The sequence below is a fragment of the Asterias amurensis genome, chromosome 2, assembly GCF_032118995.1.
Source record: "Asterias amurensis chromosome 2, ASM3211899v1".
In the NCBI taxonomy this organism is placed as follows: domain Eukaryota; kingdom Metazoa; phylum Echinodermata; class Asteroidea; order Forcipulatida; family Asteriidae; genus Asterias; species Asterias amurensis.
Genome location: NC_092649.1, coordinates 21,390,282 through 21,416,095, shown reverse-complemented (window position 1 = coordinate 21,416,095; position 25,814 = coordinate 21,390,282). Strand labels below are relative to the sequence as shown.

At 38.2% G+C, this 25,814-nt stretch overlaps 2 protein-coding genes across 2 annotated transcripts in view; one reads left to right on the top strand and one right to left on the bottom strand.

Annotated features, from left to right (window-relative positions):
- The window catches only part of LOC139953692 (uncharacterized), a 49,419-nt gene that overhangs the window by 11,652 nt on the left and 11,953 nt on the right, over positions 1–25,814 (top strand). The window contains exons 5-23 of the mRNA XM_071953210.1: positions 577–715; positions 1,191–1,502; positions 2,606–2,800; positions 3,985–4,078; positions 10,115–10,432; positions 11,306–11,541; positions 12,052–12,390; positions 13,244–13,413; positions 14,608–14,715; positions 15,896–16,037; positions 16,888–16,998; positions 17,889–18,032; positions 18,544–18,832; positions 20,264–20,811; positions 21,491–21,651; positions 22,394–22,530; positions 22,916–22,971; positions 23,580–23,740; positions 25,248–25,358. Of these exons, the coding sequence (XP_071809311.1) occupies positions 577–715; positions 1,191–1,502; positions 2,606–2,800; positions 3,985–4,078; positions 10,115–10,432; positions 11,306–11,541; positions 12,052–12,390; positions 13,244–13,413; positions 14,608–14,715; positions 15,896–16,037; positions 16,888–16,998; positions 17,889–18,032; positions 18,544–18,832; positions 20,264–20,811; positions 21,491–21,651; positions 22,394–22,530; positions 22,916–22,971; positions 23,580–23,740; positions 25,248–25,358 (3,771 nt within the window). The remainder of the gene's footprint in view (positions 1–576; positions 716–1,190; positions 1,503–2,605; positions 2,801–3,984; positions 4,079–10,114; positions 10,433–11,305; positions 11,542–12,051; positions 12,391–13,243; positions 13,414–14,607; positions 14,716–15,895; positions 16,038–16,887; positions 16,999–17,888; positions 18,033–18,543; positions 18,833–20,263; positions 20,812–21,490; positions 21,652–22,393; positions 22,531–22,915; positions 22,972–23,579; positions 23,741–25,247; positions 25,359–25,814) is intronic.
- Positions 6,187–7,634, bottom strand: LOC139934083 (type-2 ice-structuring protein-like). Its single transcript, XM_071928376.1, has 2 exons — positions 7,620–7,634; positions 6,187–7,032 (listed from the first exon to the last, which is right to left on the bottom strand). The coding sequence occupies exons 1-2, from the start codon at positions 7,632–7,634 to the stop codon at positions 6,292–6,294; spliced, it is 756 nt and encodes a 251-aa protein (XP_071784477.1). The 3' UTR covers positions 6,187–6,291.

Here is a 25,814-nt window from a genome sequence, read left to right as displayed (position 1 = left end):
ATGCGTTTCAAAGACCGCATGTTCCTTTTATAAAAATTGACAAGTTTGTTGCATCAATGTTGTACATGTAGTGATAAGAAACCTGCTCTACAGCAATGCGACAGTCATGAGTTCGAGTCCCACCTGAGTGATTTGCCTGTGGATGTTTTTTTCCACAACAAATCAGGAAAGAGTGCTTTATCTGTGTAAGGGTTTATACTCCATATCCCCGTTGCAAAAATGGGTACCTGCTGCAACAATTAATGTACTACTTGTAGCTCCCTCGCTAATTCTTTTGGTCTACTGGAATTACATTTATTTGCTCAGAAATGCAAAGGTCATGGGTTCGAATCCCAACTGAATTATTAGCCGTTTTTAGGATCCGAACTGCCTCTAGCTACAATGCTAGCTAATTAGGGTCTATTGGTTGGATATCTGCTCTACAATGCACACCTTGTGGGTTCGAATCCCCAACAGAGTGTTTTGCCTGTTTTTTTTTATAGAAATAAAGTATAGTAGTTACAGTGCGGCTATTTGTACTGTGTTATTATTTTTTTTTTGCGAAATGTAACTAGTTTGATGATATTTTCTAAACAGGGATCCGGATCGAAACACCTTCATGGTGTCAGTGAGTGTAGCTCCCGGTGATACAGTAGATGTGATGGTCAATTATCAGGAACTACTGGAACGAATTCAAGGCTGGTACACACAGAAGATCAGTATTAACCCACAACAGGTAAACTAAGCCCGGAGCTGTCTCTCAAATGTGCTTTATACAGTTGTTATTTTGGAGTAAATAATAATAAATAACAAAGTCTTATATAGTGCACATACTCAAGGCGCTGGGTATATACAAACTTTCAGAAAGATAGGTTATTGTAGTGATGAATTCTGAGACCCAATTATTTAGCACCTTATAAGGGTTTACAAGGTGCTGCGGGCGCATACAGCAGCCACAGCCAGGAACACCTTATAACTGTCGTCAATTATTTGTTATCCTTTTTAGGTTGTGAGGGATCTACGCATCATGGCTTATATCAGTGAGCCACAGGGTATCAGTAAAGTAGAAAGTGGAATTGTCCAGTTTAATGGTGGTAGCAGTAGCTCATCTAGCAGTGGTGGCGGACTCTACGGATTAACGCGCTCCCATATATGACTAGAAAACCACAATATCAAACTAACTTTCATCAATTATTTGTTATCTTTTTTAGGTTGTGAGGGATCTACGCATCATGGCTTATATCAGTGAGCCACAGGGTATCAGTAAAGTAGAAAGTGGAATAGTCCAGCTTAATGGTGGTAGCAGTAGCTCGTCAAGTAGTGGTGGCGGACTCTACGGATTAACAAGCTCCTATACATCGCTTGAAGACTACATACGGAAGCAGGGAGATAAGCGTGTTCGTATGGAGTTCTTCCCAAATGAACAGGAACAGCAGAGAATTGGGGATCGTTTATCTGGAATCAACGGGGATTTGATATTACGATACGATATTGAGCACGATTACGATGTGGGGCATGTTCAGGTATGTAGATTAACTACAAATAGATCCACAAAACTAATGCTTTTTATTGTTGAATTTTGTGGCATCGATCTCTTTATAATTACTAATTTTTTTTTTCAACTGCTGTTTAATTGGCATTGTCAACATGAAAAATATGTGCATTGAATAAAATTGGAATTGAAATGATTGTTTTTTTCAGAGATGTCAATGCAACTGCGTAAGTCCACTTGCGCAACGTTTATGGCGCAAGTTGCGTAAAGTTTTGTGTAGTAGGCTGCAGGTAAATTAATTGTCGTGCTTTATATTCTACAACCACGGAGTAGATTTTTGGAATTCGCAAGACATCTCAGTTGAAAGAACTGTCCTGCTTTTAACCACCACCTGGGCTGGGGTAGGACGGCGGAGTGGACTATTTAATTGTACTACTTTTGGTTTATTAGCTAATCGTGGGGACATCTCATTATTAACTTCACTACCACGGAGTGAGTCCTTAGTTTCGACTAGCTTGCTCTTCTAGTCATCGTCAGGAGACTCCTGATGTTAAAGCAAGACAAGTTATCTAAAGAGCATTGTCTACAAATGTATTATACCTCAGTAACAAGCTGTGAAGTTTGATTGGTGGAGAACCAATCACGTGGCGTGCAACCAAAACGCATGTACCACGGCTGCACAGCGCAGCGGGTAACATGAGTGATGTTAACCGAAGTACATTACCTTGATCGTTCCCACCGTTGGTCGATTTTCAGCGCTTAGTACGAAACAGCTGCGTTCTGTAAACTTTGCACCCTTTTCGTTATTAATGTTTAAAGATGACAACAAAACTTCGAGAAGAGGAATGATCATGTTACCAAGGTATAACAAAACAATTGTTGCACGCTGTGATTGGGGTCCATGGGTTTTATACACCCTCTGGGAAAAATAGCACCCTCGGCTTCACCTCGGGTGCCATTTTCCCCCTTGGTTGTACAAAACGCCATAGAGCCCGCCACAGCTTGCAACAATTGTACAACGATACCTCACCATGCAATGCCTCCAATCCCATGCATTTGACGTCAATTAAAATTGTGTGACTTTGTAAATGTCTCTGTTGATCTACTATTGTTTGACCTTTTGACCACAAACAGAAATTCGGAGACGTTTTTGTTCATCATTTCTCTCCCGGTGGTCTGGAACCAATTCGTAAAACAGTGGCTTTTGTTATTGACGTGAGTGGATCTATGTATGGAAAAAAACTGAACCAAACCAAACAAGCTCTATTGACCATCATGGACCAGATGAGGTCAAATGACCATTTCAACATCATTACATTCTCCGATGAGGTAAGTCCCTTGAGATCAGGAATCCTGTACAATAACCATTTGTGGTTTGAATGACTATTTTGATCTTACAATTAACCCTCCTACAATTGTTGCCTTTTTTGTAACAAGTTGATACAGCAATTAAAACCATTCAAGTGAATGGTTTTGACTGGTGTGATAGCTGTGCACATAGTTTGGTTCCCCATATGGTTTTGAATGGTGGTGCAGCTGGTACAGAATCCTATGAGGATTGTTTTAAGTGGTGATCCCACTATGTCATGACTGAGTGATACCGGGCGGTGTTGGGGTGACCAATCTGTCCCTGGCTAGGAGGTTACCATACACTATGTCATAGACACTACTGGATTTGCTAAACAGCTTGCTGACCATCGGAAACCTACGGTAATGCAGACAGGTACAGTGTATGCACAGCGTACAGCTTATCATCATCAACCCTGCTCAAATGGTACTGCCATGTGTGTACAAAAACGATGGGGTTGTAAACGTTGGGGAATTTAAAACTTACATGATCAAATGATGATAGAAGAAAATATCCCTTAAAATATTTCTGTCTGAAATGTCATATTTGATGAAAAATAAATAAAACTAATTTTCCGTTTGGAGTTTATCACTCACCCAGGAAAAAATTCCCATTGAGTCCCATTGATATTTTGAATGGGATTCAATGGGATCCCATTGTTTCAATGGGATTCAATGGGATCCCCTGTGGATCCCATTAGATCCGGTTGAATATGTCCCAAATTCCACCCCAATCCCATTGTATCCCGTTAATCCCATTCAAATTTTCAATGGGATCCCATTAAACCCCATTGATTTTTTTCAATGGGAATTTTTTCCTGGGCAGTGAACCTTTTAGTTATTTTCTTTTAAATCGATGTCATGCAAAATGTCACGTTTTTTACAATTTTCTAGTGACCCAGATGGCGATTGATCTCAAACTTTAGCTTTCACTCTTTATAATAAATTGTTTTGAGTAACCAACACTCCCTCAAATGAGAATTATAACATGGTTGTACCCGCAAATTTAATATCTATAGCTTATTTTCATCCTTCAAACATCACTTATTATACGTGTCACAATGACAAGAAATCACGCCCAAATTTTACAAATAAATCCAAAATCTGCCATCCAATATGGCCGGCCCAGTACTTACAAGACATTTACTATGTTTCATATTGATCAGGTTTATCATTGGCGCGAAGATGAAATGGTGGAAGCGTCTCTTCGGAATATCCACCTGGCCAAGAATCACATTCTGTCATTGAAGGATTTAGCAGGTAAGCTAAACAGTGTTTGCGTTGTGTTGTGTTTATTAAAATTGACAAGCTTTCATGCACATTCACAGTGTCATTCCATGTCAGACCAGCAAACTATTATACCTCATGTCTTCCGATGTTTGTTTTTTGGTTTGTTTTTTTATATATAAGGAGCAAATGTGAACAATAGCCCAACAGACAATGACATGGTCAATGAACAGAATGAAATTTGAATCAGACTGAAGGATCTTAAAAGAAGAACTCTGATGGGCTATAATCAAATGGTTCACTGCAGCTCAGATTTACCAGAAAAAAATAACAGAAAAACAAAGATATATGGTACCAGGAAACACTGAGTTATGTAAGAAGGAGGTGTCCATGGTTATAAGGTTGGTTAGGTTTATTGTTTCCACAGAAACGTTGTAAAACAGGCAATAATATAAACATGTACTGAATAATACAGTTACGCCAAGAGGAAATAAATACACTTTTATGATACTGCAGGGGGCTCACTAAGAAGCAAAGCTTGTAAGAGTGAGTCCCAAACAAGTACACCTCTTGAACCCAAACCAAACACCCATATAACATTAAAGGCAGTGGACACTATTGGTTATAACTCAAAATAATTATTAGCATAAAACCTTTCTTGGTGACTAGTAATGGGGAGAGGTTGATGGTATAAAACATTGTCAGAAACGGCTCCCTCTGAAGTGCCATAGTTTTCGAGAAAGAAGTGATTTTCCACGAATTTCAAGACCTCAGATTTAGAACTTGAGGTCTTGAAATTAACCATCTAATCGCACACAACTGTGGTGACAAGAGTGTTTTTTCTTTCATTATTATCTCGCAAGTCCGATGACCGATTGAGCTCAAATTTTTACAGGTTTGTTATTTTATGCATATGTTGAGATACACCAACTGTGAAGGCTAGTCTTTGACAATTACCAATAGTGTCCACTGCCTTTAATAACATAGGTTGGGTAAACAGAAAGAAATAGCACAAGGTTGGGCTCAAGGGGTGATGAAAGTTTCTTTGCTTGTAGATCCTAATGTTTAGCCCGATCCCAACTTACCACTTAGTCAGAGCAGAAGCTAAAAATAACGTTTTTAGAGTTGGAGAAAAATACCACCCTTTTGGTAAAAATATGTAACAACCATGTTATTTTTCATCACATATAGGGCCTATGCAAATTTGGTATTAAAATAATGAGAAATGAATGCTCAATTAAAATCTATTGTCAAACATAAATGTTGTTAAGTAGGTCATCGTGACCTTTCATATTAATTGTGATCTTGAACCAATTTTGTGAAAAAAATACGAACCCTAGTAATCTAGGTCTGAACTACAACTGCAGTAATTTAGACTCATGTTTGAAAGTGTTAAAATGCTAGGAATAAGCTTATATCTGTTGATGAAATTCCATGGTAACCTTCCTATAAAAGTGCAGATTTTTTCAAATACATAAATTTGTAAGTATATTTATTTACAAAAGCAAGCCATCATTGCCATAAATTGTATAAACTAAGTAAATCTTGCGCGTATTCGATCATTGTGACCCATAAAATGCGTGAGTTTGTTTCCTCCAAGTGTTAAAGCAATGTACGTGGGACCAACGAGTTTCAAAAACCTTACGCGCAAAGTTTTGCAGGGCTACTACATGACCTTTTAAATACACAAACAAAGTACTGAAACTTACAAAAACACATACATGTATGCATACAAAGTAGACTTTCCTGTACAAAGTCTCTCAAAGTTTACCGATGAGACATGTATCCTTCCATAACGCACATTCAGACTTCGCAATGAATGCTCTAATCTATATTATAGGTTGTCAAAAAAGCCGCAAGACTTGCAAGGTCTACTACATGACTTTTTAAATAAACAAAGAAAGTCTAAGAAATCAACCCGAACAAAGATATTGACATAATAGGGAGACCGCCAACATAGGGCTATAATAGCTCAGTTGGTAGAGCGCCGGTACGTTTATCCGGAGGTGGTTGGTTCGAGTCCCACTCTAGTCAATTCTCTCATTATCAATATATGAGGCATGTATCCTTCCAAAATGCAAATTCAAACATCGCGATGAATATCTCTTCTAGATTGTCTAGTTGTTTACTGAATGGTTTGTTTGTCAGTTTGATTAAGGATGGGAAAGGGACCACGGTGCATTACTAAAATTAATGTTCAAAGTTCAAAGTTCAAAGTGCAAAATTCAAAGTGCAAAGTGCAAAGTTCAAAGTTCAAAGTAGACACAACCCTCAACATCCTTGGAGTCAGTGTGATCGTCCTCAAGAAAGGTGACGTTGTTGAGTTGACATTTCTTCTCTTTCTTGCTGCTCTGCCAAACATTAAAGGAGCGGCAACGAGGATCTGATGTACACGCCCAGCCACAAGCAATCACACCCTTTACTGCCAGGTTGTGGATGACGTGATTGAGGGGGCAGTATTGAGAGACACGCCCATCGGGACCTAGCAGGGTGTGGTAGATTGGCTCGATAGGGAACGGCATCTTACATACGGCTGATCTACGCTTCTGGCATTCTCTATTATCAGACCAAAAGCCATGTGCCTTCCTCATTCCGGCACAGTTGAAGTCGTTTTTGCTGCTTGGGTTGTCTTGTTCCCAGTTGGTAAATTTTGGAGGCTCACCTGCACACAGCCAAACTCCTTCTTGAGCAGCATCTGTGCAGTCGATCCACATCCCCATTTTCCCTTTCACTGCCCACTCAAAGATGAAGTCGTTTTCATCTTTTGAATCAGGCACTATGAGGTTGCTCCCTGGTCGCTTGCATGCCGCCTCGGCTTGCATCCAGTTCATCTTGTCAGGCAGTAAGATGTAACAAGACTGACGCCATTTTACCCAGCCAGTGGGACAAGAGGAGAGGACGATAATGCTTTGCATTGTCATCAATATTAAGAGATGAAACAGAACGGTATTCATACTTTGAAGCAACATTATTATCACACTCTTCAACTGTGGTTTTCAGTAACTTAATGTTTGCACAACTTGTCCTCGTTTACTGATGAACAGATCAACATCTGAAAGGTCACAACTCGGCTCGCTGGTTATCTTTATTCTTCGTTGTCATGTTACACACAGTTCTAGTGATTCTATACTTAACATGTACTGCAATGGTTGGATATTGTTGAGAAGTGTTCAGGTGAATCAAATTTGACCGACAATAGCCAACTGGTTGCGTTGCCAACGGGACAAACAAACAAGGAGACCTGAACTAATCAGACTGATGAGGCGCAACATTGTCATTAATAGCAACAAAAATAAAGTATTCTGTTTCTGTCCAGATTATAATTAGTTATTTGCTACTCAAGCAAGGTGTGGACAAGAGAAAATGAGGATTGTTCATCTAGAGTAGATGGCACTCGGGATTTAGTAGCAACAATAGTTTAATTAAAGGCACTGGACACTATTGGTAAATACTCAAAACAATTGTTAGCATAAAACCTTACTTGGTAAACGAACAATGGAGAACTGTTGATAGTATAAAACACATTTCTTATAAGAAGTTTCAGAGTAAGAAAAACATCTTGCTAATTTCTTACTTCAGTAAGAACCATTTCTTAACGATAACAAACTATAACGTCAAATAATATTAAAAAAATTAGGTATCTAAAAAGGAATTCTTTGAGTTGGAGTTTTAAACAGGTTTATAGTAAGCGTAAAAGATCATTTTCAAATGATCATTTTCAAATTGTTGGCAAATTATTCCATAACAGGTTTAGTTGTAATAAAAAGCTAGTCTCCTATGGAGGCAACATTTTGCCGTTTGTATATTCCAACAAATCTTCATCTGTTGACTTGAGTTGACTTTAGACAGTTATTAATTTACCTAAATTAGGAATAACTATATATCACATAGACACATGTATATAATTTGTTTTCTACCCTTAAACCGATGTGTACTAAGCACTATATACTAGGAATTTTCCCAAGTTCAGTGAAAACAATCCACAGGCAAATCACTCAGGTGGGATTTGAACCCAGGATCCACTTTGCATTGCTTAAGCAGATGTCTTACCACTAGACTGTATATGTAGATGGTGAATTACATAAAGCATTTACACTGCCTGCAACTGTTTTGTTAGCAAAAACCAATTCTGTACATGTTCCTTAAGGTAAGGCTGTGTGGGACTCGTCCTAATCCTAACTTAAGAAGAGTTTGGTGACATTGACGGTTGGCCCCAGGCTGGCTGGTCTCATCCTTCATCGTTGAACGTGACCACATATCGCCTACATGTACATAGCTTACTCCTTTAATAGTCCCAAAACCTTCATACATGTAGTCTGATTTCTTTCAATCGCTTTCCCATCGATTGAGTTTGCTGAACATTTTTGAGAATCTTGCTGTAAATTGATAGAATCTAAAATTTCAAATGATACTCGGTGGCTTAGTTGTCTCCCTTGCCATTTAAATTAGCATATTATGTATTACTATATTCAGAAGTGTCCCAAGGGAACAATGAGTGCCCCTCGTTAACGGCTACTGGTAATTTGTACGGTGATTGGGCTTTTAAGGATGAACACAATTGTTGTTGAAGGCTGTTACCAGGAATCACTATAGGCCCTAGTGTTTTAATTATCATGCTGATGAAAGAAAATTCTAATAAAGGTCAATAGTTTCATTATCATTAACATTTTAACGGCAAATGTAAATTAATTTTTTTTATGACATCGATTGAGTATGTGTGCATGCGCCTGGAGATAAAACACACACAATAGAGCTGTGCAATCAGCTGTGTAATATTATATAAAATAAGATGCTGTTGCTATGTGAAGGCTAGCTTGCAATGGAACACACAGTCCTTCTTCCCTTGCATCAATTTGCTTATTCTCATCACTGTAATATCACAACTCAACTAAATTCAACTCAATTTTCATTCTCATGGTTTGAGCTCAGTCTCTGGAGATCTTCCTGAGCCGCCTGAATCAACTCACCCTGCGATAGTCTACCACACATCATACAAACATCTTTTTACTGCACCTTTTACAGTCCGTAGCACATATTTTATTAATATTTGTTCCTGTGACCAACAGCACTTTTGCACCCATGTACCACTATTACTCCTACTAAGGGATGCACTCATTGGAAGATGGATATATGGAACATTTATTTGCATAATACACAAAATAATGACACAAAATCCTAATTATTATACTACTGGAAATAAATGAAATAATATACTACATAATAATATAAGCGCATCTACAAATAAGGTAGTCAAGGCGCTGAGTATACAGTGTACCAACTTTCAGAGAGACATAAAGATGGTGTATTACATGTAGGTGGTGAATTCTAAAACTTAATGATTTTACAAGGTGCTTCATTGACTAACTCGACCGATCCAAGGCAACGTGTTCGTTTCAGCTCTTGCCAACTCTTGTTGCATAAACGGAGACCTTTTTTATTCGCCCACCTCTCAATTTAATAACGAAATGAGTCCTTATTTTTTTATGCCTACATCACGTAGAATTTATTACTCATGATGAGTATAGAGGTACTGGTACATACTCAAAATAATTGTTAGCATAACAACTTACAAGGATAGCTGTTGGTAGTCTGAAACATTGTGAGAAATTGTGAGAAACGTAGTTTTTGAGAATGAAGTAATTTCTCAGTAAAATATTTGAATTGATTTCTAGACAGTACGCGTGATGTCTAGAAATCAAGCATATAAAAGCACACAACTTAGTGTGACGAAGGGCGTTTTTTCTTCCATTAATATCTCGCAACTTCGGTGGCCAATTGAGTCCAAATTTTCACATGTAGTTTTTGTGCATATGTTGATGAGATACACCAAGTGAGAAGACTGGTCTTTGACAATTACCAATAGTGTCCAGTGTCTTTAAAGTGACACTGCCATAGATAAAGGGTTATTGATTTCTACCCCAAAAATCGCTATAGTTTGTTTGAAATTGGGTGTCGACAAAACTTTTCAAATTCTCAAGTCTTTGATTTTGTCGTAAAATAACATATCTCTTTTGACAAAAAACTATAATTTTTGATTGTGACCTATTTATTTTGTTTTCTCTTATTAAGGTACCAACTTAAATGATGCAATGATTGATGGATTAAACCAACTCCGTCTAGCTGGTGCTATGGAACCCATATCAGCCGAGAACCCCGGTATCTGTATTCTCTTTGTATTAACTGATGGTGATCCAACGAAAGGAGTCATTGACCATCGAACCATCGAGAGGAATGTTCAGAATAGTAACCGTGGAAGATGCTCAGTTGTAACTCTGGGTTTTGGAGCTGGGGATGTCGACTTCAACTTCCTGGCCCGTCTTGCTCTTGCAAATAACGGCGTGGCTCGAAAGATTTTCCGCAATTATCCTGTTGCTGATCAGCTTGTTGGTAAGCTTATTTAAATGCACAAGACACTTTAAGTAATTACTCAAAATAATTATTAACATAAAAACGTACTTAGTAAACGAAAAATGTAGAGCTGTTGATATAATTATAAAACATTGTGAGGGCTGAAGTAAAGTAGTTTTTTAGGAGGTAATATAGGGTGCGTTCGTTTAGTTTCCCTGGGTCGACCCCGATGTGTGGCGTTTTTTTATTTCCAGGACGAACGTGTGCAGATAATTACCCACGTTCGTCCTGGAAAAAAAAAAAAAAAACCACTGGGGCAAACCCCGGGGAGCTAAACGAACGCACCCAACGCACCAACCTTGTCCGCCGTGACAAAACCTTGCCTTTTGATCAAACGAACGGGATCAAATGTTTTGGGAACAACGCTGAGAGAAGCCCTATTTGCTTTAAATTTGATATACCATCCTATATTCATTTACATATATGATGGTTGTGGAAGTAAAATAGAGGACGCCACGCAAGGCTTGTTCCACTAATCAAATGACAAGAATCTATATGTGTGAGTTATGTAATGCTTACTCACTGCTTACGGAAGCATATTGCCACCTCATGAATACAAACAAATCTACGTACACGATAGGTCTAAAACTTACTGTGTACGTACACATTAAGTTGCGTGTAGGCACACAATAAGAAAGAATTGTTTTTATTCATGTGGCTTACTGACTGCTTACGAAATCGTATTGCCACCTCATGAAACAAACAAATCTACGTACACGATAAGTCCAAAACTTATTGTGTATGTCAGGTTAAGTTACATGAACGTACACAATAAAAAAGAGTTTTTATTCATGTGGCTGCAATACGCTTCCGTAGCTCACAGTGTTTTTAACATTTTGTGGTTTGTTTCAGGTGTATATGATGAGGTAGCTACACCTCTTCTCGCAAACATCGCTATTGAGTATCTTGGGGATAGTGTCGACCAGGACTCGTTGACGAAAAGAACTTTCCAGAACTACTTTGAAGGATCTGAGTTTGCGATCAGTGGTCGATTGGCTAACCTTCTTGCCGCTAATCTACCAATCAGGATTACTGCTATTAGTGCTGATGGCAAAGTGGACATTGTTGAACATGTCCCCATTACTGAAGTAAGTCCGTTGTTTTATGCTTGATATACAAACTGCCGTGTAGCCAGGGATGACACCCAGGTAACGATACAACCTGGGAAGCGGCAGACAGGGGATCACCTTAAGGGGATGCGACTTTTTATATCAGATATCAAATAATAATCCACAAGGGAAACTGACTGGGTACATTTTTTAAATGATTTTGGGATAAACAAAGAACAATTGACTAGAGCGGGATTTGAACCAACAACCTCCGGTTTAAAGTGCCGGTGCTCTACCAACTGAGCTATCTATACCTCATACATATTCATGACCTAGAGTCGAGTTCATCATGTGCCAGGTCCTATCTTTGCAATTTACCAAGCGCGCATGGTGAATGCACATGATCAAGTACACACCCAGGAACTAGTTTGTCAGCTTCCAATACCTTGTGGGGAGCTAATATTGACTAGTGACTCTCAAACCAAATTATATTTGTAATAGAGTGAGAGGCTAATCATTGAATCATTTTTATTTTATTTTCGGTTGCAGACGACTACTTACTCTAACTCGAGATTCTCTCCGGAGGAATCCACTGAGCGTACTGCGGCATTCATTACTCTAGCACAGCTCTTTAATGAGTACACAGTCTCTAACGATCCTCAAGAACAAAAGGTCATTGTCAACAGGGCCGTGCAGCTATCTCGGCAATTTAACCTCTTGACTCCATTGATGTCCATGACGATTTCACCCCAGTCTGGTAGCCGACGAGGAGGTGCGGGCTCCGTACCGCCTACTCTACAATGGGGCATTAGTGGAGCAGCCTACGAGCAGCCTAGCACCCAGACGTATAGTAACACGTATGGTATAGGTGCCAGGATATGTACATATGTAAGTCATTAGGGAGGTTTGGCTGCACTTTTCCGGGAGCAATGTTAGAAAATTGTGTTGTTAAAATCTCACGTTTTAAGCATATGTGAAGTTACCATTTTTCACGTCAGTATGTACGTGCGCGCAGACGTCACACGTGAGCATGCAATAAGCCCAAAGTGGTGACGTCACCTAGAAACAATACAATAGTTTTACGTTCACGCTCATGTATTTGCTCGCGTAACGTGCAACTAAACCTCATTATTATGATTTTAAGGCAAGTCAAAATTGATTCTTAGATTTGAATATATTTTATTTTAATGCAAATTTTGGAGGACGCCTCTATTACCTTTTAGAGACTGTCAATAATTTCAGTTGATTGGACCCAATATCTGCTCGTGTGATTTGTAAACTGTTCCGTTTTTAATAACTGTAGTGGCTTCTGATATAGCGCTTATATCCGTCACTCAGTGAAACTCAAGGCGCTTCAACAATATTTTCTTGCAAGGTATGTGGGGCTATGTTTTTGAATTATGAGACCTATTAATTTTACATAGCATTAGGTGATGGTTTACAAGAAGCTGTGGTGCATTAATATGCTGCCAATCCAACCAGGAATACCGGGAGAATCCCTTTTCTTTATGGTAAAAGCAATGGGTTATTTTACGTGCCCAACACATCACACACAGTCTTTTGCCTTATTCGAAGGACGGAGCGTCATGGTTAAGTGTCTTGCTGAAGAACTTAGATTAAAACCCATACTCTGCTGATCAGAAACACCAGACATTGAGTCCGATGCTCTTAACCGCTAGGCCATGATCACACGCCGAGTTTGGTGTGACGTCATAACAATTCTTCTGTTATATTCCTCCAGGAGCCTGTGCAAGAGATTGACCTTCATCGACTTCATATAGAATCCAGAATCACTGATCGTTATGCACAAACCAATTTAGTTGGGGAATTAATCAACAGGGGTGAAGCGCATCAGGATATCCCATTCACATTCCTCATTCCACCAGGTGCATTCATCTCAGACTTTAAAGTGTAAGTAACAAATAATATATCAAGTTGTAAAAAAAACCAGCTTGAACAAAAATGTCAAGTCGTGAACTTCGCTGAGTTTCATTTGAAATGTTTTTAATCAATAAGGAAATTGAGTCATAAAATTATGACTATAAATAGATTTTACTTGTGTAAAAAAACACAATCATTTCGAATACTTTTTTATCCAGCAATTTTCTGAAAAGATTTGCGAAAAGCTCTGTTATGTTATCACTCATGTCAAGTCATTGTTGGGAGCTCCAATTTATGTAGCCTCTTTGTTACAGCGTGGAAGTATAACAAAGCAAACTCCCACACATGACGTCAAAGCATTGTCATTTTGACGCGCGCCATCAACGACAGAAGTGTTTTTTCTTTCAAAACTTTGAGGTTGGGGGCCTGAATTTGTTATCAATAATTATGATTAATGCAGAAGTGTACAAACATCAATATTACATTTAAGTGGTGAACAACTGTATTAAAAACAAGTTAAATAGCATTTCCGTTAAAAACATTCTGCTCAAGTAGCTGTTTAAACATTGTGTGTTTGATTTAGAAGGGACAATTTGTTATACATATCACAAACAAGTTTGCTGAAATTGTTATTGTAGGTAGCTATTAAAGGCACTGAACCCCTTCGGTAATTGTCCCTTGGTGTATCCCAAACATAGTATAGAATGTAATTCTTAATATGCTTTGGAAAGTACTGAGTATACAGTGCTAACACACATTGGTGTATGGGTAACAACCAAAATTAATTAAGTATAGTATGACAAATCTGAGAAAATTTTTGACTCCATTGATCATCGAAGTTGCAAAAGAATAATGAAAGAACAGCACCCTTCTTGCACAAATTTATTTGTGTGCTTTCAGATGACAAAAAAGGGCTTCAGGCCGGAAGTCTTTTAAATATTTTAGTGAGAAATTACCTCTTTCTCAAAAACTATGTTACTTCAGAGAGAGCCGTTTCTCACAATATTAAGTACCACCAACAGCTCTCCATTTCTCGTTACCAAGAAATTTGTTATGCTAACATCTTGAGTAATTAGTAATTAGTGTTCAGTGTGACAGTGAATTTAAAAAGAAGCGTTTTAAGAAACAAATGAAATGCGATTTGTAAATTTTAATATCCGACTTGGTGCTAAGGTAATCTAACATCATGAATGTTGCTGTTTCTTATTTACCATTGTGATGCAGTGAAATAGATGGACGTACATATACAGGGAAAGTGGGTGATATCCGCGATTCTGAGTGGCAGCAAATATTCCCTTCAAACGGCCAACAGATTGCACTGGTAACAAAAAGGTAAAAGTCACATTTCAACCTGTGTATTTTATTTTTCCAAACTGTGTAAATAAAAAATTAGTCACAAAACCTTTATTTATTTCAAAGCTTATGTATAGTCAGGTGCCACGTTGCATCACTTCCTAGTTGAACTACATTCTAAAACGGTCTATATTTAATTTTACTTCAGTTTACACATCATTTCAGCAGGGGTGATAATTAACGTTTCTGCTATTAGTTGGTAACACCCATTTCAGACAGAGGTGCCAGAGTCCCACCAAACCAGCGACTCTAGGTCGACACAAATAAATTTTGATTTCAGACAGACGAACTATAACAAAACATTTTCATTGGCTCTGCTGATGAAACCATGGCGCTCTAAGGCCGTGTCCGAAACGACGGCTTCGGCTACAGCTACGTCTAGATCAGTGCGTCTACCAGTGTTGAAGAATAGGCAGACGCATGCGATCTAGCTGTAGCTGTAGCCGAAGTTGCCGTTTCGGACATGGCCTAAGAGTCATACGATTTACCAAGTTGTTTCCAAGTGTGATTTATTTTGTTTTAATTGACCAAGTGCGATATATTGCTTTTGAAAGTATGCAAGCGAAACTCAGGGTCATTGCATTGCGATTACTTCCTTTTGGTGTTTTGCTTTATGGCGTGTATTTAAACTAACATTATACAGTGGCATCTGGCCTATTATTCACAAAATATAGTCAACCACAGACAACTCGGGATAACTATTTGTGCATCAAACCAGGATATACCATCTATTGCTTCCGAGCAATTCTTGAAAAGTGTTATTACTTGGTCTGGTAACCTGATTTTTCTAAAGTAAACTATTTCTGTATTGAGCACAAAAATGTACGGAAGCATATTGCCGCAACATGAATAAAAAAGTCTCTCTCTTATGATGTACGTACAGGATAAGTGACTGTGTACGTACATGAAAACTTATATATGATTATCGTTGTATGTACACGATAAATCCAAGCATATAGTGTACGTACACTATAAGTTTAGACTCGTTCACAAATAAGGTATCGTGTACGGTCACGACAAGTCTTAACTTATCGAGTACGTACACTATACGTTTGGATTTATCGTGAAAGTAGACAATAAGAGATTCTTTTCATTCATATTGCGGCAATTTGCTTCTGTTTGTACAAGTTCTAATGCTTTATAATCTTACACCCACTAGGGATCCAACCAAAGATACGTTCACTATGCGAGTTGCGGATGTTGCTCCACAATCTTCAGTCAACTTTGACCTGACCTATGATGAGCTTCTTGAGAGACGAAGTGGAGTCTTTGAACACCGAGTTAATCTCTGGCCTGGACAGGTGATAATAACGATCAATATTAATTGGAATTATCTCGCAAATTTAGCAGTATGCTGCAATGATATTTTATAACATAATAAACCATAAACCAATGATTCAATTATTTAATCAAGCTGTTTTCTGCACTATGGCTGACTTTTCCCACTCCATTATGGACATCTTAATAGTGCTGGTTTATCTTCGCGGTTTGTTATATTGTACCATACAGCAAGGAACAGTCGATTGCTCTTTGGTAATGTTAAAGACACTTTTAAATGCTTTAAAGGCAGTGGACACTATTGGTTATAACTTAAATATTTTTTAGCATAAAAACTTACTTGGTATCGAGTAATGGGGAGCTGTTGATAGTATAAAACATTGTGAGAAACGGCTCCTTCCGAAATAACGTAGTTTTTTTTTCAAAAGAGGTAATTTCTCACTGAGATAACGAAAGACTTCAAGCCTGGAGCCTTTTATTGGGCATCTGAAAGCACAAACATTTGTGAAACAAGGGTGTTTTTTCTTTCGTTATTCTCTTACAACTTCGAAGACCAATTGAGCCCATATTTTCACAGGCTTGTTATTTTACGCTTATGTTGAGATACTTCAAATGAGAAGACTGGTTTTTGACAATTACCAAAGGGGTCCAGCAGCCTATTTCACGAATTGCTAGAGGACGAGTAACTCAGCCTAACTTAGGATGGGTCCATTGCGTCCCTACGATACGGAATCCTAAGGTAGGAAAAGTTTGGTGAAATCGACGGCAGTGCCTTCAAAGGAACGATGACGACAGTAGTGACTTGAACATTGTTAAAAGTTCTCTAAGCATACCATTACGTTCATGATATTAATGTTTTTTTTTATTTTGAAGGTGGTTGACGACCTACAGGTTGATATGTACATAACTGAACCACAGGGTTTAGGTGATGTGGCTCTCAGGTATTACCCACGTACATCGGATGGTACACAGCGAGACTTCCAGGTAATATTTAGTAAATCAGGGTAAGATGTATAGCCCACCGTACGGCAAAACAGCTTAATTTGGAAAAATGCCTAAACTAGAGATAATCTAAACGTAGTGAAAAAGTAACTGAGGCTCATATATATACTGACATCCATACATAGAAATTTGTTTGAAATTTTATAGTAGAAGTAGTGATGTCGCACAGCCACTTCTAGGTGTAGCTGCGCTAACCGTACGCCCAGAAACCTTTGTATACTTGGTGGAGGGATAGAGGTGCCAACGGTTAGTTTTTTTTGTGCTTTTTTCCTATACCTAGAATGAGAGTGAAGTGTGCTGAAAAAAGGGTTACAAAGGTGTATTTGCTTCAATAGATAACCCACATCATCAATCACAGTGGTTATTTGGAGAGTATTAACACCATTCTAACAAGTACATTTTGTTTCAAGTGTATAAGTACTTTTTTCTAACACAAAACAAACAGTCAACAGATTGACATTAGATTTACACAGTTTGAAGATAACGGTAGAAGAAAGCTTCTAATTAGTTAATTTCTCAAACAAACTGTTAGCATTAAAACTATGGTACTGAGCAATGGAGAGCTTAACTGATAGTTAAAACATTGTGAGAAACGGCTCCCTCCGAAGTTAAGAAGTTCTTGAGGTTATTTCTCACTCAAATAATAAAACACATCAGGCCTGAAGCATTTTATTAGGTATCTGAAAGCATGTTGGGATACATCAAGTGAGAATACTGGTCTTTGACAGTTGCTTAAGGTGTTCAGTGCATTTAAGCGTCTTGTATCTTTCAACTTCATGTTGGAGCAAGGCGGTGATTGGTATAATAACACAACTTTTTCCAACCATACTCGGCAACAAAAACTTTTTTAAATTTTTCTTTTTTAATTTAAGGTGAGACGTTCAAGTGATTATAGGGCGCATATGCGCTATTCACCATCAGCAAATGAGCAGCTAGCCTATACATCGGATGGTTTGGCTGGTGATATGGTTCTAACCTATGACGTCAGGCATTCTGCTGATGGTAGTTACACGGAGGTAAATAATGTACTGTCGGTTCTTCCCCAAGCAAGGTCTTACGGGAGATGTAAATAAACACTTTTTTCTATTTAAGTTAAGCCTGGTTCATACTTACTGCGAATGCGATAGATTTCTTACTTCACAAACTCGCAAAGAATAAATTTGCGTTAGTTGACTTATTTTTTGCGAAACATTCGCTGCGTAAACAGTGATGTCAACATTCGTATAGCATTTGTATTCAAAGAAAGTATATGAACCAGGGTTAGCAGAAGTATTGTTTGAAGATTTGTCAAAGTGCTTCAAATGACCTAAGTCCAGTTCACACTTTCTGCGAACATGAATACTTAGAGTGTTGAGGTCATAGCTCCGGTTTCGCTGCGAATGTCTCAAAACTATTCAATGCGAATTTGTGACGTCAAAAAGTCGTAAGAAGTATATGAATCGGGCTTAGTAGCCAAAGTATTGTTTTGAAGTTCTGTACAAATGTTTGGAATGAATAACCATCAACTGGTTTACATTGTGTATACAGGTGGATGATGACCATTTTGTGCACTTCTTTTCACCGAGTAACTTCGAGCATGCCGATAAACAGGTTGTATTTGTCATTGACATCAGTAGCTCCATGGCCGGAACTAAACTACGTCAAGTTAAAGAAGCTCTTAAGATTATTCTTGATGATCTGGGACCCAACGATCGATTTAATATCCTGGTATTCTCAGACGATGTTCAATACTGGAGACGCAATGCACTGGTAACGGCTTCACGAAGGAACATCGAAGCTGCTAAAACATTTGTAGATGGTCTTATAGACCAAGGAGGTAAAGTGTTGTGTTGCCAGTTTTAAGGGTTTCGTATTACCTTACTGTGCCAGTTGTCGATTTCACCAAACTCTTCCTAACTTAGCAGTTAATCTTAGGACTTCATGTAGGACGAGTTAAGTTCTGTATCTATAGGCGTCAGGACGCATTGAACTCATCCTTAATTAGGAAAAGTTACTCATCCTAACTTAGGATCGGATTAATCCTAGCATTTCGTGAAATCGGCTGCCAGTTCTTTACCTTTTGGGCCTTCTCTCACGAGGAAACTTCTACTGGTAACTTGGAGGCAACCAACTGCAGTGTATGCTAGCAGCACATGAATAATAACCCCAAGAATACTATGTGTACATTGAAATGTGATCCAATGTCTTTTCTTCTTAGAGGTTGCCTGTAACTGGTTGCCTGTAGATTGCCTCATGTGACATACATGTATTGGGCCTTAGAGTCAGTGTATACATTTTGGTTTTTCGATTGTATCAATCTAGTCTAGGACGAATGTAGTCGTACACTAATCTGTGAAAATATCAGTTCAAAAGGTGAATGCGTTTTTGAGATATCGCCGAAACTCCGTAGTGAATATGTCCACGCAGGAAGAATAATCCCCATAAGAATACACAATCTGAGAAGCGTTACCGCAGTAATGCTTCTTATATCAGTTTTGGGGACAAAAGTGATATCTTTTGCCATAACCATACTTCGAAGTGAAATATTCCTCAAAATGCATTTAAACTATCCAAAAGTGCTGTACAAGGCCTACTTCTTCATGTCCCGTAAGTTAAATTGCCATTAATTTCCATAGTCAAAACCAATCGTATTCATACTTTTTAAGACAATTCAATCTAATTCAATTCAAACTCGCAATTATTTCTAAAACTTCTTTGAACCTTGCAACAATGCAAATGCGGCAATTTGGTATAAGTAATAACAAATTGTAGTAAGACGTGTCTCGAAGACCCATAGACCATCCGTATTTTGCATTGGATTGGTCGAGTTGGTCTTTGAAAAGCGTTTGTAACCATTTGTTATAAAATGCATATGATTAGAAAGATGTTTTAAAAGTAGAATATAATGATCCACACAAAGTATGACTCGAAATTGCGTGGTTTTCCTTTTACCTCGTTGACAAACACGGTCGGCCATTTATGGGAGTCAAAATTTATGGCCGACCGTGTTAGTTTGCAAAGCAAGAGGAAAACCACGCAATTTCGAGGCAAATGTGTGTGGATCATTGTATTCTACTTTTAAAACATCTTTCTAACCATGTATGCATTTTATAACAAATGGTTACGAACACTTTTCAAAGACCAACTCGACCAATCCAAGGTAGCGTTTTCCTTTAAATAATCTTTAAAAAACTATTCGACTTCAAGTCTGAAGCTGTCATGTCATATAAATACATGTATGTTATGAATTATATTGAATTTGTTTCAGAAACTAATCTGGGTGATGCCGTGTTACAAGCAGACGCTTTACTGGATCTCCAATCGCGGTTTACCAGCGACAATGACCAGATCCTATCCATGATGTACGTCTTGTCTGACGGTCAACCAACGATTGGTATCACAGACCATAGGGAACTCATCCAAGCTATTACTCAAGCTATCAACGGAAAACATGCACTGTTTTCCCTTGGGTTCGGACGTAATGTATCCTTTGATTTACTTATACAACTGGCTCTTCAGAATCAAGGCTCCGCGAGAAGGATCTACGAAACAGCCGATGCTAGCAAACAGCTACAAAACGCCTATTTTGACGTATCGCGCCCGGTTATCTTTGACGTGGACTTTGAGTACGAGCCGGGGGTTTCTAACCCTGAGGATCTGACTCGATGGACATTCCCGTTCTACTTTGAGGGGTCGGAAGTATCAGTTGCTGGGAAGGTGGTTGATCGTCCAACATCCAATATGTTACAAGGCAGCGTGACTGGACAGACTGCAATGGGACAGGCGTATCAAGGAAACAGTAGGCAAGATATCAGAGTAAGCATTAGGTCACTTTAAACACACCAACAAGAGAATGTATACACCCGTTTCAGACAGGCGCTCCAGAGTCGAGACAAACCAACTTCTGAATTAAGTAGGCCTACATGTAAAAGTTTAATGCCTGAAACAGCTATAGGGCACTGGACGCGCTAGAAGTTGAAAGAAGGATCGCCTTGGTTTCAGACGTTGATCTTGTCATGATTCGAGCCAATGTTAAGTTTGCCTGTCTGAAACCAAAGTTTGTTTGTGTCGACCTAGAGTCGCTCCTAATGTATTGTTTGGCGCAACTCTTCCGCCGCTGTCTGAAACGTGGGTTACAAAAGTTATTAACAATATACCCAGTCAGTATCCCTTGTGGTTAATAATATTTGATATCTGAAACAAAAAGTCGCATCCCCTTAAAGTGATTCCCTGCCTGCCGCTTCTCAGGTCGGATCATATTTTGGGTGTGATCCCTGGCAGTAAATGGTTGTATGGTTTCTGACTGGCATCCCGAACAAAGATGTTGACAAAATAGGGAATCGCCAACACAGGGATAGATAGCTCAGTTGGTAGAGCGCCGGTACGTTTATCCGGAGGTTGCTGGTTCGAGTCCCACTCTGTTCAATTTGTCTTTGTTAAACCCCAAATCATTAAACAATATACTTACCCACTACCGTTATGTTTTCTAATGCAGATTACTCGACCAGAACTGAATAGCGATCATACAGTAACTGATGTTGTGCAGAGAATATGGGCAATCAAAACCTTCCAAGACTTGATTAATCAATATGCCATCACTGAAGATGCTACAATACGCCAGACACTAGCTGATAGAATTGCTGAACTGGCTATAAGGTAAGAAAATACTCGGTTGTTAGAAAAGTGTTTTATTTCTGTCAGACAAACAACGCTTTAAAGACACTTGACACCTTTGGTAATTGTCAAAGACCATTATTCTCACTTGGTGTATCTCAACATAAGTAATCATAAAGTAACAAACCTGTGCAAATTTGGGCTCAATTAAAAACACCATTGTTGCATAAATAATGTGTTGTGCTTTCAGATGCCCACTAAAAGGCTTCAGGCCTGAAGTTTTATTTTTTTAGTGAGAAATTACTTCTATGTAAAAAAGCTATGTTTCCGCGCCAACACTTCCTCAAAAGAGATGGTTCTACATCTCTTTTTACTATTTTGTATTCATAGTTACTTCTTATTATTCTTCACACTATGCAAAGCTTCAAACACCATTTATGTTACTTCACTCATAATGTTTTATACTATCAACAGCTGTCCGTTGCTCGTCAATCAAGTAAGTTTTCAGGCTGATAATTATTAAGTAATAAGTCTCGTGCCTTTAGATAAAGAAATAAACGAAATAACAGAGTTTGGAAAATTATGCTCAAGATTCATTAGCAGTAATTTATATAGTGGGAAAATGATTTTATGAATTTAAACTTTACCTTCGCCCAACTACGCAAAATTTGGTTTCTATGACGATGATAAATTATCATTCGACCCAAGAATCAAAATGTTGATTGTGATAGCAAATGGACTAAAAATGTGTTTTAAATTTTTTTGTGATTAAAATTTGTTGCAGTTATAATTTTGTGACTCCGTTAACTCCATTGTCTCTGACGAGTCGAGGCCAGTCAAGAATTGACGTACAACCACCTTCCATCATACATACAGGAACAACTATGGATATACTACGAGGTCTACTCGAAGAAATACCAGGTACAGTCCAGCAGTCAGGCTTACATCTTCTTTATATATTCTGCACTCACTTTTCTTATACTTGTTTTCATGTGATTGATTAACCAATTATTGAATAATGATACCATGACCCAATTTCATAGAGCTGCTTTTATACAGTCAAAAAGTAGCTAAGCGCAACAAAATTGCTCACACCAGAGCATACGGCTTTTAACGGTACTGGTACACTCTCTGAGACTGGTTTCAATTTCTAAACAGGTGAATATATATGATCACAAATATATTACAAGGCTTAAAAGCCTCACAAATCTCTGTCTGATGATTGAATCTTTTATAACACACACATCTACATAATTAGGCGCATGTTTTAACTGTCTATAAGAGATGTTTTGTGTTTGGATTCTAGTGCAACCTCCAGTAGTGGTTCATGACGATCCCCTCAATGTGGCTACGCAGAGTTCGGTGAGTAAATAACTGAGTTATAACAAACAGTTTATTGGAAGAATTTGAATTACAAATCAGTCCAATATTGAATATTAATAAGACGATTGCGAAGCACAACTCTTGCTCCAACAGTAAGCCAAAGTTATAACAACTTCTTATTATACTGTACAGTGTTTTAGCATCAGAATTGCAAGTATAGAAGCAAACAGTTTTGTTTGTTTGCATAATGATGTGTTTGAAAGTTGTGAAGTTGTAGATTTTATTTTGTTCAACCCAAACTTTTTTACATTTTTTATCTTCAAGTAGGCTTGAATCCTTGATTCTGATTGGTCGATCCATGGCAACAAGGAGTGTGATATAAACCCATATTGCATGGACCATATCACACCTTGCGTCTTGTGTATTCTAACTTCGGGCCAAATTTGGTTGAAGATAAATACGTTTTTGGTCTCGTTGGATAAGGGACGCAGAAGCAATATATATTTTTCGTAATCCACTCGCTTGTGTGATAAACTGTAGTGTTACAGGATGGCGTTTGGTTTTGTGCATAACAATGTGTATGAACATGATGAAAGTTGTTGGTTTTATTTTGCTCAACTCATAATTGATTTCATTTTGTGTTACAGGATGGCATTGAAATAAAGAGTTTAAACATTGACTCTGACATTGTACTGAGATTTGCTACGACCACCATCAGTTCTACATTGGAGAATACTGGAAGCCAAGCTGGTTGGGCTGTATTTAGACAGAAGATTCCACTACCAGCATACGTCACTAACTTTACTTTGTATGTATATTAGTTTTAAACTAAATAACAAAGAAGTATATATGTATGATTTGAGGCATTGCATGGTGGGATATCAATATATATTTGCGGTAACACCATGTGTGTATCTACTTGCCAGGTAGAGTTTGTTCTTAGAGACTGGTCTTTCTTATTTTACTTCCTCGGATTAGATTTATCGGATGTTCGGGAGACTTCTCAGTTCTGTAAAGAACTGTCCTGCCTTTTAACTACTACCTGGACGGAAGGTATAGAAAATTATCTAGGTGTACTTTAGCTTATAGGATCGTAATTAACTGCACTACTGCTGAGTTGGTTCTTGAATTGGTCAAGTTTAGGGAGTCGGGTTGGTGTAGTGGTGTCTTGCCTCGCCTTTTGTGGATCGGGTTTTCAGTCCCTATCGGACTGCGTGGGTGTCCCCTGGGATGATTCTCTGTGATTTTCCTCCCACATCTAAAACTGAAATTTCTTCATTGCCTTCTCACCTTGTCCAGATGCTGAATGGCTTTGATAAGTATTAGCATAGATATACAAAATATTGAGGACTTCACATTTTTCTGATTCTCCCCTTGTGACGATCTTCTATTTTCATCTAATTCGACCCCCAATTTAGGCCTACTATAGTACTATTGAAAGTACCATTGGCCATTGATTTATTGAAATATGATGCAATGATGGCCCATCATCTCCAACACAATGTGAGACAAATCTCTGAATACGACTGGTGTTGTGTAATTTTAGACCTCTAGTGTTCTCTCTTCAGATCATTTTTATTCATCAACGCTAAACACAACTTTAAATAGCATTGGACACATTTGGTAATTGTCAAAGACCAGTATTCTCACTTGGTGTATCTCAACATATGCATGAAACAACAAACCTGTACAAATTTGGACTCTATTGGTCATTGAAGTTGCGAGATAATAATGACAGACCAACCTTTGATGCACCAATTTGCGTGCTTCAGACATTATAAGTTATCACACTAACGAGAGTGGAATACGGAAAAATGTAGCGCTTCTGCGTCCCATATCCAACAAGGCCGAAGGCCGAGTTGGATATGGGACAAAGACGCGCTATATTTTTCCGTATTTCCACGAGCGCGCGTGTGATAATGTATTTATCTTCAAGCAAACTCGGCGCATGACCATAGAACACACAAGACGCAGGTAGTGATATTAGCCGTGCAATATAGGTTTTTATCACCACAACATTCTGCGAATCTGATTGGAGGATTAGCGCGTACTTGAAGATAAGTATTTTACCTCTTTCTCAAAAACTATACTACTTCAGAGGGAGACGTTTCTAACAATGATTTCTACTATCAAAAGCACTCTCCATTGCTCAATAACAAGAAATTTGTTATGCTAACAATCATTTTGGGTAACTCCCAACAGGCCAGTGCCTTCAGAGAAGAAACATCAGATAACCATGGATTCAATAGTCCTGAGACCAACACACATCGCATATTTATGTTACTGATGAGGACTTTCAATTTGTTTTGCCATAGGACTGTGGATGGCAAGACGTACTACGGTGTAGCAAACGAGAAGAGTCAGAATATCACATTACATCGTGGCAACTTAGAAATCTCACAGGGTGGTGCCTTCATTACAGAACTGTAAGATATTTCAAAGCTCATAATAACAATAAATGAAGATTCCCCGTATGATTGAAGAGGCTTGATAATGAAATGTCAATTTCGGTGTGATTTCAAATATTGTTTTTTATTTAAAAAGTACTATTAGATATGTTCAGTAAAAGCATTAACAAAAACTATAATTTTTTTTTAAAGACATGTCTGGGTCCCAATCCACTGTGATTCATTTGTTTTTCTCATTTGTTTTTCTCATTTGTTTTTCTTTAAGTTCTAGTCCATGTTGTTCCTGCATTTACCCTGATGTCATCTCTCCATCTTCTTCTCTGTCTACCTCTGTTCCCTTTCCCTGTCCTTGGTTGCCATCCGTTATTCTTGTTTTCCATCTACTGTCATTTTTTCGGGCAGTGTGTTCAGTCCATCTCCATTTAGCTTGTTTTATTGTCAGTATGTCTCTTACTCCAGTTTTCTTTCGTAATT